We start from the raw sequence: 12,548 nt of genomic DNA, 5'->3' as shown, positions 1-12,548 counted from the left end.
TAATATATCATCTGAATGAGAGGCACAAAATGTCACTGTATAAAAATCTGACTAAGAGAACATTCACACACATGTATTAAATGTAAATATTATTGTTCCAGTGGTGGAGGAGCCGGAATTTACAGATGTCATTCAAAACGTGACGGTGCCAGCCGGCCGCAGCGTGCGCCTCGCCTGCTCCGTCAAGAATCTCGGCTCATATAAGGTAACTATCGTCTAAATTAAATGCACCTAGATAATTAAATATACAAAGACCCTACGCTTTATTAGTTTAGGCATGGATCCACATAGGTAAAACATTGTATTTCGAGTAGCATTTGTTTGCCGCATGCCAGCACAAAATCACATTCCTGAATGGGCTCCTCTAAGATACGAAGCGTCGCCACTACGCGGTGAAAAGACGACAATATGCGTGGAGCGGCGAAAGGAAACATGAAATAAGAAGCATTTTATCATTTGATTTAGAACGCGCCGTCGTAATAAAGTGTCCATATAAATGGAGGAAGATATGATTTACAACCCCTACGCCGAGTTTGCACCTCGCTCTTCAGCTAAAACGGTTTAAAAACTAATATTTTATTTTATATTTTACTGTATATTTTTTATTTATATACTAAATACCGATTTGTATTTCGTTTTGAGTTCACGGGAACCCTGACCTGTAATATTAACTAAGCTAATTTCATACATTATCCGATCCGTACTGTAACTTCAGTTTGTAGCCACTTGCTACCGCTTCGTGCTTGGTATGCAATCATTTAATCGTTAATCTAATACTCGAATTCGAGGAGAGATTAAATTTAACGAGAGTAATTAAGTGTAGGAATGTATTCGTATAGTGAGTAGTAGAGGTCTGAGCAGTGCAGTGAGTAGACGGTAAGCGGTAAGCGCAGCTCGGACGAGCGGCGACAGGCGGCGTGACCGGACGGCCGATAAGCCGCAAGGTGACGCCGCCGCGCCGGCTAACTGCCGGCACCGCACACTCCCGGCTCCCACTCCCCGGGGGAGCCCACTTCATTTGGTTCCCTCTGAAACTCCCCGTGCACCCACTGTTAACCAGAACCGTAGATTAGTTAGTAATAGCCAATCCGTAGGTAAATGTCTCGTCGTCGAAATATAGCCGTAACCTACATTTTCACATGAGTGTAACTGTACATACACCACAATGTTGCAAAGCAAAACAGTAAAAGTAAATCCACAAAACATCAATAGAATTTCTATCGATTTCCGTTTGACCGACTTTTTCTTTTTATTTTATTGCATTTACTTACTTCTGAAGCTGTCTGCGGTGCGAGCGCAATAAAAGCCGAGATAGTGTTCTCTTACTTCTGAAATAAAGGCTTAACTGGGGGAGCCATCACGGTTGCCCTGTATTGACAACAAGAAGCGGATTTCCCCGAAAGCCTCGCCTGTGCCATTAGTTTCCCGCATCGGTTAAAAAGATTTGCCTTTTCGTCCGTATTTTTTTAGAATTATTGACTCATGCGAAATATTGCGATGAAAAGACGAAACTTTCTCCTTAGCTAGAGCACACATTACGTTGCATATTTTAGTCTTACGTGCTTTTCCGAACCGTTTATATTTTTTATATTAAACGGCATTGCAATATAAATAATGGTTATGTGAGAACTGTGTACTACTACTTTTGTGATTTGTTAAAGAATAATGTATATTATTATATTCCCCTATTATGTAATAATATTCTAATTAGTACATTGCGAGATAACAAAACACCGCACATAAATATTTAAAGCTTTTTACTAACATTGTAATCACACTGTGATTGCACTTATACATATATCTATTCTATTGTCTAGGACATAACAAAAGATGATATTTAAGAATGGCATAAATGTTACTAATGCTGAAATTTTACTCACAACGCAATTCGACGAAAAGATTCCCTATTTTATGCAAATGTGTGTAAGTATGCGCACGTAGCCGGTTCATCGGCATGAAATGTCAGATAGTCGGCAGTAGCACGTATGTGGGTTTGCAATAACATGCCACAACGAGTCGCAGCAATGTTACACTCGCGCCGCATGCGAGCGCCGCCTGTTCAAATTCTGGCATATTTCTCGTGCCTTAATACTGGCGCTCGCATGAGCAAAGTGAGCCCAAGATGAGGGGAGCAGAGAGCACTTGTTCCGTCGACCGCCCAGCTGTGCCTCCACCAATGTAATGATCGTGTTCGCGATCATACAACTCCCACTCATAACGATTCATGTTTTAATTAAAAATATACGTCTGCGCTTTGTGTACAACAACGAGGCGATATTAAAAGATGTTGGCTGTCCAAAGTCAACTGTGACATAACCATCTATCAATGTGAGTTTCAAGTTATTGGTCATAAAATGTTTTCGATCAGCACTACTTACATCAACCCCAAAATAACTTATTGGCCGAAGATTCCGCGAAAAGTTCGAGAGCCCTCGGCACAAATCCGTAGCTGAAGAGATCTCTAAGTGGGCTTTTAGCAGAACTAAGCTAAGCCGTCTCGTGCAAGATGTTCGCTCATTTCTGTCTACGCCATTGCATTAGTGTGTCAACCGTACTAACATTTTCTGACATGAGAGAGAAATTCGACAAACAACAAATAGCTCACCTATAGAATTGTTGTTCTATTACAATTTGCAACTTTTCCTTTGAAATGTTTATTTTCTATCAGTTCAGTACTTCTTTGGACTATTCTATAAGCTTTTAGTTTTAGAAACATTAGGCACATAGACACTCACACTTTTATACGCTTTGTGAGAATGAGTTTCCTTCTTGTACCTATCTTCCACTATCGTATGTAAAATTTTTCTTTTATGAATACGTAACACACAGTTAGATATTTATCATATTTATGAAGGTCGTATCAAAAGCGACTGTTGGGCAAATCTCTCCAAAGACCAGTAAAGAGTATCGTAAGTACTTCTGCGAGCTTTTTGCTTTGATAAGATTTCCTTCAAATAATGTTCCGTATATCAAATTACAATATTCCAATTTACTGTATTGCACCATGTCGTTACTTTGTAAAGTAGTTTAAATTGCGGGGTATAAGGTTGAAGCAGCAATTAATATATTTGTTTTCAGTGTATATTAACCAAAGATTTTTAGTGGACATTATGAACTTCCACTCCTATCATTAAGTGATAAATATGGTTAAAATAATTATCTCAGCTGTACAATATACCAAGAAAATGGCAACAATAATACTCTTCGGATAGCTAGGTTGCAATTTAGATAAGTTTGTAAAATAATTTAAAGTTAATATTGTCTGAGATAATGGAACTTACAGCAAGATATAATAAAGGTAAAAAACATGAACCGCAGAACAAGTTGAAACAAACAAAGTTAGGGTAATAGCATAAGATGAGGCTCTTTAAACGTTCCATAATTAAATCTGTCGTAATATTATTAAACACGTCTACGAATCATCTCCTGCGGCGATAGGGTCCGTCGTTAAAGAGGTTCGGTGCGGTGTGCGGTGGAATGGGCAAAGTTTGCAACGAGTCCATTATAAATCAAACGATGCCTTCCAGGCATGTCCTGAGGGACGAGAACGTCTCCCGCCGTGCCTCCGAACTTCAACTTTGCCTCCTTAATGCCTCAACAATTAAGATAAAAAGAAAGAAGGGCCTAAATTAAAGGTGGTTAAAAGATAACGAGTTAATAGGCCGCTCTAACTTTACCTAAGAAGCGTTGAAGCAGGGATTTTGAGTTACCGAATAAAAAATCAAATGCTTATATTCTTAGAATTCTATGCTTCTACGAATGATTTTAGCTTACCAATAAGTAGTTATCTTGAACATTTTAATAGTTGTTAATCTTATATGAATGAAAACGTTACGTTATTGCAGTAAAATAACAAGTAGGTACAATGTACATAATATATATACGAGATATATATAGCGGGAGTTTAGATAATTTTGCAAATTCGAAGTAATGGTCCGGAGAGCCGGCAGGCAACAACTCGCATAACGACGTCGTGACCTAACTCGTTTAGGATCCGCAGACGAATGAAATTAGTTAGCCGCCGCCGTCATTACGAATATCATATTTTCATCTGCCACTTCCGCCGGCTTCATTAGTCACTCAAGCGGTTACCAACTATTTTGCTGTACCATGAATATGCTTCGCTATTCTTGTTCTTATTTTTTATACGAAATTTACCAAAATATACGCTGATATATAAATTCCATTCCTGTTATGATCCCCACTAAACATTTCCATCTACCCCTACCGCTCGATACGATTGGAGAACTTCGTCAAGTTCAACACTCAGCGCTTATCTCCCGACCGCTTATAAAATTTTGATTCCTATTTAATTTTATCTTAATTGTTCGAACAGTAAAAGAGAACTTTGAGCAATATCTCTTAGCGTTATAACGGATTCGAGATAACGGCTTTAATCTTTGCGTTCGGCTGAATATACGTAATAGCGTAGGGCATAAACTTAAGGTTTTAATATGAATTATATTCATAATAACATCGATGGTGGCGTATCAGTCGGAAGACTGTCCATCCAGATGGCGACGGCGCGCCGCCCGCTCTGAGGCTCGTAATTCAATCAGTGCGGTGCAGAGGGACACACCGTCGTGATTAGATTAGACGCCGGCCACAATTACGCAGATCAGATTTACATCTACCGTCGCCGTCCGCGTCGCGTCGCCTTGCCCGCGCCGCCACTACCGCACCGACCTACTTGTCTCCAACTTTCCACCGACTTTTTTTAGTCTGTGTGTCGTTCTGAACTACGTAGATTAATAAAATACTAAGCGCTTAAGAAAAATACAAGTTGAAATTATTTCATGTAAATCGGTTGAAATATTACTAAGCCTGTTTAATATCGTTGAGCCCCAGGTTACGCCGACAAGTCAGGTCGCCGTCATTAGAGGGGTTACCGTCCCATTGCATAATAAAATGGGCGAAGTTTCCTCAAGTCCATTATAAATTAGACAGCGGCTGAGAGCCGCATCACTTAAGATAGGTAAGATGTGACCCGGCACGAGTTTTAGCTACCAAACTTCCCCTATATTGCCTCCGCAATCTTGATAAAAAGAACTACCCATGATTCAAACTTAAAGAAGGATTAAGAGATAAAGGATGCACGTCGAACTTTTGAAGCTCAGAGAACACCTAACTCTACTTAATTTTTCTAGCGTTTACCAGACTTTAATTAATTTTATAGACATCTACTAGGTATCTAGTATCTAGAATCTAGTCTATTTAAAAGTTCAAAAACTTGTCTATTACCAATATTGTCGTTTAGATCGAAAACGGTGTAAAATTGAAAAGTTGAAAACGCGTTTCAATAAATATTTCGCGTTATAGATTTCCTTTTACAGAAATTGTTTACTTTGAACGAGTTGCAGGCTTGTCAAAAAACAATCTGCCATAATATTTCACACTACAAGGAACACACATGATTCAACGGACGCACTTGTTTACAAAAGGTTTTGTAAATAGACTGAAGTGGTGTAATTTAACGAGCAAATTAAATCTTTTTCACGAGAAGGATTAAAAACAAGGAGCTTGCTCGTAGTGAGTATAACAATCTGGGTAAAATGCATTTTAAGCGCTTAATGCCGTGGAAATTGGTGTGAAGCGAGGACGCGATGGCAGCTCCGTGCAATTACACAGATGTCGCGGAGACGACTCGCACACTAGATGCTGCATAACGGCCAATTGCCAACACTACGATTCTGAACTCCGTTGTCAATTATCTTCGCTAGTAATGTTAAGATTTTTCGTATTTGAAGATATTCGCACTTTTATGACAATGTCGGATAAATATCAACTTTAGTGCAACCTGCTCAGGAAGAGCAGTAGATAAAGTTTAAAAAGGCGTTATTCACTTGTGGCTAACGAAGCTCACCAAAACTTGGTAACGACTACAATTCAAATATGTTTTTAGAAGTTTCATGTGCTTACATGTAACCTTTAAGTAATATTGAAAAAATCTACTAATGAAACGAAGTGTTCGTAAACTTAAAATCGGCTCCATACATTTTTGGCCATCTTTTAAAAGAAATACTTAATATGATTTTTTGACAGCTGAATTATTTTGTAGATAGACACCTACTTTTATTTATAAAAAAATATGTTGACGGAGAAGTGTTTAATTTCCGTTCCGTCACTCGTCCAATTGGGAGGACGATTGGAAATCATTGAGGCATTCTCCACCACCTAGTTTTATTTTCGTTTTACATTTTATGAAGGTGTTTATTAAGTTCCATAAATATTGTCAATATAACGGAGCTATCAATGAAGAAATTGGTATTTAACAAATATATTTATATCTTTTATTTTACAACAACATCGTTAGTATTAGAAGGAGCCATATTATAAAAAAAATATGCACATTACACATACTATAAAATTAGCTTTGGTTGAAAATCCTGCACGACTAATATGTAGGTACTTTCTCGGGATGTTCTCTGTCGTTCTACAATGAAAACAATGTGTTATGTTGTCACTAGGTGGCGTGGATGCACTTCGAGCAGTCAGCGATTCTGACAGTGCACAACCACGTGATCACACGCAACCCGCGCGTGAGTGTGACGCACGACAAGCACCGAACATGGTTCCTGCACATCTCCGACGTGCGTGAGGAAGACCGCGGCAGATACATGTGTCAGATCAATACCGTTACTGCTAAGACGCAGTTCGGTTATTTACATGTTGTTGGTAAGAATATCATAAAAGCAAGTATTTTATTAATGACATATTACAAATGGATAAATCTTATATGTTTGTCTAATATGTAACTATGTCGAAATGTTTCTGAAATAAAGTGTTTGCTTTTATGTTAATAAAGGAAACTAGATAGTCTAATCTTCAGAGGACTGTTGGAAAAATCGTCTCTACCATACATATTTCTTTAATTCATCGCTGCATGAGATAAAGCCAATGTATACATTAATTTATTATTTTTATTAAAACTAAGTATACTTTAGAGTTTGTGCACCAAAGCAGAGTATTTTGTTTGTTTACAGTGCCGCCGACAATCGACGACTCGTTGAGTTCGAGCGACGTCATCGTGCGAGAGGGCGCCAACGTCACTCTGACGTGCCGCGCTAATGGCTCTCCTAAGCCGACCATCAAGTGGAAACGGGACGACAACTCAAAAATCTCCATCAGCAAGGGGCATTCCGGTGACACATCGAATTTACCAATTTCTTTTAATTTGCTTTTTGCGCAATCTTGACCGATACTTTTTTACAGTTTCCGAATGGGAGGGCGAAGTGTTGGAGATGGCTCGGATTTCCCGATTAGACATGGGCGCTTACTTGTGCATAGCCAGTAACGGAGTGCCCCCGACCGTGTCGAAACGAGTCAAAGTTAGCGTTGACTGTAAGTAAATCTTACGAGATTCAATTTTAAGCTCTCTAACAATTTTCTCTCATAAAACCTCGTTTTTCAGTTCCTCCGATGCTGTGGATTCCGCATCAGCTCGTTGGTGCTCCTCTGTTTTACAACGTAACTTTAGAATGTTTCACTGAAGCACATCCAACCTCTTTGAATTACTGGACACGCGACGATGGACATATGATTCATGAGAGCCCTAAGTACCACATGGAGAATACAGTCGGCGCACCGGCCTACAAGACACACATGAGACTGCTGATAAGAAATATTAACACTGAAGATTATGGAACATACAAGTGCATAGCCAAAAACCCACGCGGGGAATCTGATGGCACTATTCGCTTATACAGTGAGTACTATGTTTGGACCCACATGGAATGAAGACGTGATTTATTATTGTTTTTAAGAATGAGTCATAAAATAATTTGTTTTCATTGTAACAGCTTCTTCACCACCGACCACGACGCCAGATCCTCACGCTATCACCTTGCCGCCCCCGTCAAGGCCTCCGCGCCGGGACACACCCCTCACAGATAAAGGTCGGTCAACTAACTTTTTTCATTCTATGTTACTGCTCCACAACAGAATAAAAGCAAATAAATGATGTATTTATTTGCAAAAATATACCGTTTTTGACTTTGTTCTTTTTTGTATTTTTATTTTTCAAACTAATTTTATTACGCCTTGAACACAGCATCTTTCTACCAGTCACTATAATTGCACTCGATCAGTGTACGCTCACTAAACGAGAATAATAAAACGCATTTGGTTTTTGTAAAACGCAGTTGGGTTATCCTTCTCAATGCCCAATTGAACTAGAAATAAATCTTTACTTGTCTAGGTACAATTTAATGAGCCTATTTCGATTACCGACACTTATAATTATAATAATGGATTGAATAAAAGTGTCCCAACTAATAGTATTTATTCACATCCGCATTATGTCTTCCGAATTCCCATTCTCCCTCACGTATCATTCAATTTAATTGCAAGAACTAAAGTAGCGTGAAACTCAATAACGAAATTTACAGACTCGTTCAGACGCATATAAATATAATATAAATATTTCATTAATATACGTATGTAGGAATAGTAATTAATACACCTACAGCAAACGTCGTGGTCCAATGGGTTCATCAATTTCTGATATCGGCGTCAATAAAATGCATCGAAACAACATTTTTACGTCGGCGGTTTCGTTTATTAAGAGATAATATTACCTTTACGAGCTGTATCCCCACGAGATCGTTCAGTTTGTTTTCATTGTATGTTGCTGTTTCAGTTATTATTAGTGGCCGTTATATTTGTTTATAGATCATAAAGTGTTACGACGATCTGCTTGTCGCCAGCCGGTAGTTTGTTAACTGGCTCCGAATGTTATGAGCCCTCGTAAACTCTACAAATCGTTTATAAACAAAATGGTTTATGAAGTGTTGCTATCATATTTCTAGTATCATAATACTAACATTCGTTTTACGTCCAGTTAATAGGTGCAGGTTTTAAAACTAGCCGACTGTTTACATAGTAAAAATCTTCTTTGAATTTAACTGTAAAAACATGCTCCCATCATACTCTTTAAACGTTGTTTATTTATTTATATTTAGACACATGTGTATTTAGCGAGGCGCTACATTAATATGACGATAGAATCATGAGTGGGCGCTACTATTACGCGTATATTGTAATATCGTGGTCTCATAAGTTGTTTGGTTCGCGTCATTACTCTGCCGTTATTGGGAAGTTGGGCATTTCCCCGGACATGTTGCCACCCGCCGCACCGGACAACATCTTGCGCGACAACCTATTACAGACAAGTGTTCTCTTCCGTCTTTCTTGTTGCAAACTCTTAATAAGCTTTGCAAGCGCGATTATTTCAAACTTCTAACCAAAGATCACGGTTGTAATACTCAGTCAAAATTGTTAAAGTTCCACGGTGATCTTATTATTATGAAGAGTTACAGAGTAATGTCTGAAAAATCACTAAGAATGACATTTATCTATGAACATATGATGGAGGACTAATGCTTCAGGATATCATTTTAACATGTTCGCGCGAACTTGAAAAACCCATTTAGGGGTTGCGACGGCACGAGTGTAAGTTTTGCGGTTGGTTGTTTTTGCGGCGTGGTGTAGCGGCGGGCGCGAGCGACCGGCGGCGCGCGTCCGCAGCCCCGTTACTGTTTTATTTTTTGCAACCATTACGAATTTACGGCTGGCCCGGCTACTCGACAATATTGCGCAACTTTTCAATAACTGTTAGCCGACCGCCTGCCGTCGACCCGTCCCTTGCCATATTGAATCCTTTGCCCAATCAGTTCACTTTGTCGTTTTTCCTCCAAACTTTTTCGGTGATCAAAACATTTCCATCTTTTCACGATCTTATTAATTTATGTTTGGCGCAGGTACTAAGTATCAGTCCAATCTGAATGAGATCGATAAGGGGAAGCAGAAAACAGACGAAGGCGGTGGGAAGACGCCTTTGAACTGGGTCGGTGGCGCATCACAGGTTACAGGTGTGTTTTGTATCTATTCATTCTCACGTGTTTTGCAATTATGTATAAGTGTGAATTTCTTCACTAGAATTAATATTATTGATAATTTAGTTTGTAAGGACACTGTTACGCATAATGTAACAAAGAACAACAATGATTTAAACGCTTAAGCAGGACCCCAAAATATACAAGGTTTATCCGGCAAAGAATTAGAGATAGAGTTATTTTTGAAAAAGCATGCATGACACACACGTTTTTTGTGTCACTGAACATTGATTGCTGTCACACCAATTAATATTAAATAATCAATATTATTCCATGATAAGTGCATTCAGTAGGAAGAAGGCTATACATGGAGGGTCAATGATTTTAGTTAGCAACAATTTAAAATGCAAAGAACGTAAGGATATAGTTAGCTTGTCAGTAGAACGTACTGTCGAAGTATCTTGTGAAGAACTCGAGCTGCAAGTTATAGTATGTGTATATACCGTCTTCCAATGAGTGACTTCAGTTTGTTTGAATCTATAGTGAAAAATATATTAAAGCGTTTGATTGTTAGTAATAAGTATGTGGTTGTCTGTGGTGATTTTAATGTAAACATATTGGAGCAGTCCAACACTACCACCAGACTGATTTCTCTCTTCAAATCATTTAATCTTAATCTTAATCTAAAATAAAATACAAAAATATCAATCATTTTGTAACAAAAGTTAGTTTAAAGCTTCCCTAACACTTTTAACGCTAAAATGTATTTTCCGTAATAATAGTAATATTAAATGTCCAAATGTAACTAAATTATAAAAAAATATTGTTCACAGGTGACGCCGACTGGAGGAGAAGCTCTGTATGGATTCTAGTTCTGCTAATCACTGTGCCATATTACTTTTAATTGTATATTCTGAATTATCATTTACCCTAATCCACTGTCCATTTTATACAAGTAGGTACATTTAACCGAGCTTGGCTCGCCACAGATAGTGCAAATTAAAGGAAATTGTTTTATATCGTACATACCCCGGTCACACGCGGCGACAGGTAGCGCGCCGGCACCTACTTATCTACCAATATTGACCTACATTATTCTGTTCTACTCTAACGATGTTCTACGTTCGTTGCTAACGATTTGATTTAAACGCAGCGACAGTATTACGAGCTTTTCCTAGTACTCGATGGTAAATTGCTTTTCAATTACTACTTAGGAAGCCCGGCAGTGTTATTACAAAAAAAAAACAAAATTCTTATGTAACTATAACGACGACACAAAATATAAATATTCATTATAAACGAAATTTTAGCCAAATTGATCCAACACTGAGCTTAGAGCTTCGACCAAACTATCAACAGCTAACGGTTGCATTGAAAATGACACATATTTAAGTAACACTTATGAATTTATTGTCCTCGAAACAGGTAAATTAGAATAAAAACAAATATAAATGGTAGTCACATCGCCGTCGTTATTTGGTATAATAGTCTAAGAGGTTTAGGTTTCATAACCAAATGATATTCGTAATTACTGTAAGCGTTGTTGTTAATTATATAAACTAAAAGGTATTGTATGTACAACAGTTCCTCGAACTTAATGTCACGGCTGAGCAGAATCTCATATAGATGTGTGAAACATTTATTTTGATCGTTGACATAGTGCTATTATCTGCTCGGCCGTGATCGATATGTAATAGACAAATTCACTGCACACACATTTATTATTAACATATAATACAAAGTGCACTATTATCATAGTTACTGATTTTAATATAAATAAGAATATAAGAATTAGATAGCGTAAGACTGAATGAATTATAAAATTGTGTCTTTAGAGAGTATGTATGAAAATTGTATTATTTTATTGTGCTTATGTAAACCTCATATTCGCTGTGATACATATAAATTGAATTGACGAAATTTCCAAATTACAAAATTTAACATATTGTACGAAAGTGTATTGTTTCAAGTACTACCGTATCGTAGTTCTCGTAGATCCTATCTATATTCCTATACGACTCCTGCCTGCCAACTTATATTTTGACGTGTAATGTAATGGCAAATGTGATGTGTGAATATATTTCATACGAATTTAACACTACTTCTAAATTAGAATCACAAATATCTGTATTTAAATTTGTGTTTGGTAACGCGTATTTGGATTTGTACTATTGTTTATGTATTAAGTTCAGTCACTTATTTCTTTAGGCGTCCTTCACAAATCCAAATTTCTTCTGTCAATTACACCTAGTTTAAACATAGTAACATGCATATATGTAAATGTTACCGTTAAACATGTTGCCAAATTGCTAAATATAAGATATGCCACATAGATAGAAATGTTGTAAATATATTCTTTAAGCAAAAGCCACTGAGTGTGTTTTTAATAAGAGTGTGTATTGTATTGAGTGTTCGTAGTGAGCGATCAACGCGGACGAGACGATTGTAAACATACTACGTAACTACACGTAACGATATTAAGAATGAGTAGGTTAACACTAAATAAAGCTTGTTTTAAATATCAATCTTTTAATTTGTCTATTAAATCCATTTACCTTCTACCCACTCTGCGCAAAACAGCAATTTTCAGTATAATAAAAATACCAGGCGAAAACATTCCAAATATTTCTTAAAACTTTTTAATTTTAAATATTGAGATGTAAAATGTTATTTCTCGGTGCTATCCAATTAGATTTTTCACCAGATTCAGAGTGT

General features: G+C 37.5%; 1 protein-coding gene across 1 annotated transcript in view; it reads left to right on the top strand.

The window, feature by feature from the left end:
• Positions 1–12,340, top strand: part of LOC142973827 (lachesin-like) — a 66,921-nt gene extending 54,581 nt beyond the window's left edge. Inside the window, exons 2-9 of the mRNA XM_076115854.1 lie at positions 102–205; positions 6,468–6,675; positions 6,984–7,142; positions 7,213–7,341; positions 7,412–7,705; positions 7,800–7,895; positions 9,759–9,869; positions 10,667–12,340. Coding sequence (XP_075971969.1) covers positions 102–205; positions 6,468–6,675; positions 6,984–7,142; positions 7,213–7,341; positions 7,412–7,705; positions 7,800–7,895; positions 9,759–9,869; positions 10,667–10,737 — 1,172 coding nt within the window. The 3' untranslated portion in view covers positions 10,738–12,340. The remainder of the gene's footprint in view (positions 1–101; positions 206–6,467; positions 6,676–6,983; positions 7,143–7,212; positions 7,342–7,411; positions 7,706–7,799; positions 7,896–9,758; positions 9,870–10,666) is intronic.
• Positions 12,341–12,548: the final 208 nt, after the last annotated feature.

Source organism: Anticarsia gemmatalis, chromosome 1 (assembly GCF_050436995.1).
Source record: "Anticarsia gemmatalis isolate Benzon Research Colony breed Stoneville strain chromosome 1, ilAntGemm2 primary, whole genome shotgun sequence".
Lineage (NCBI taxonomy): Eukaryota > Metazoa > Arthropoda > Insecta > Lepidoptera > Erebidae > Anticarsia > Anticarsia gemmatalis.
This window is presented reverse-complemented; position numbering and strand designations above follow the sequence as displayed.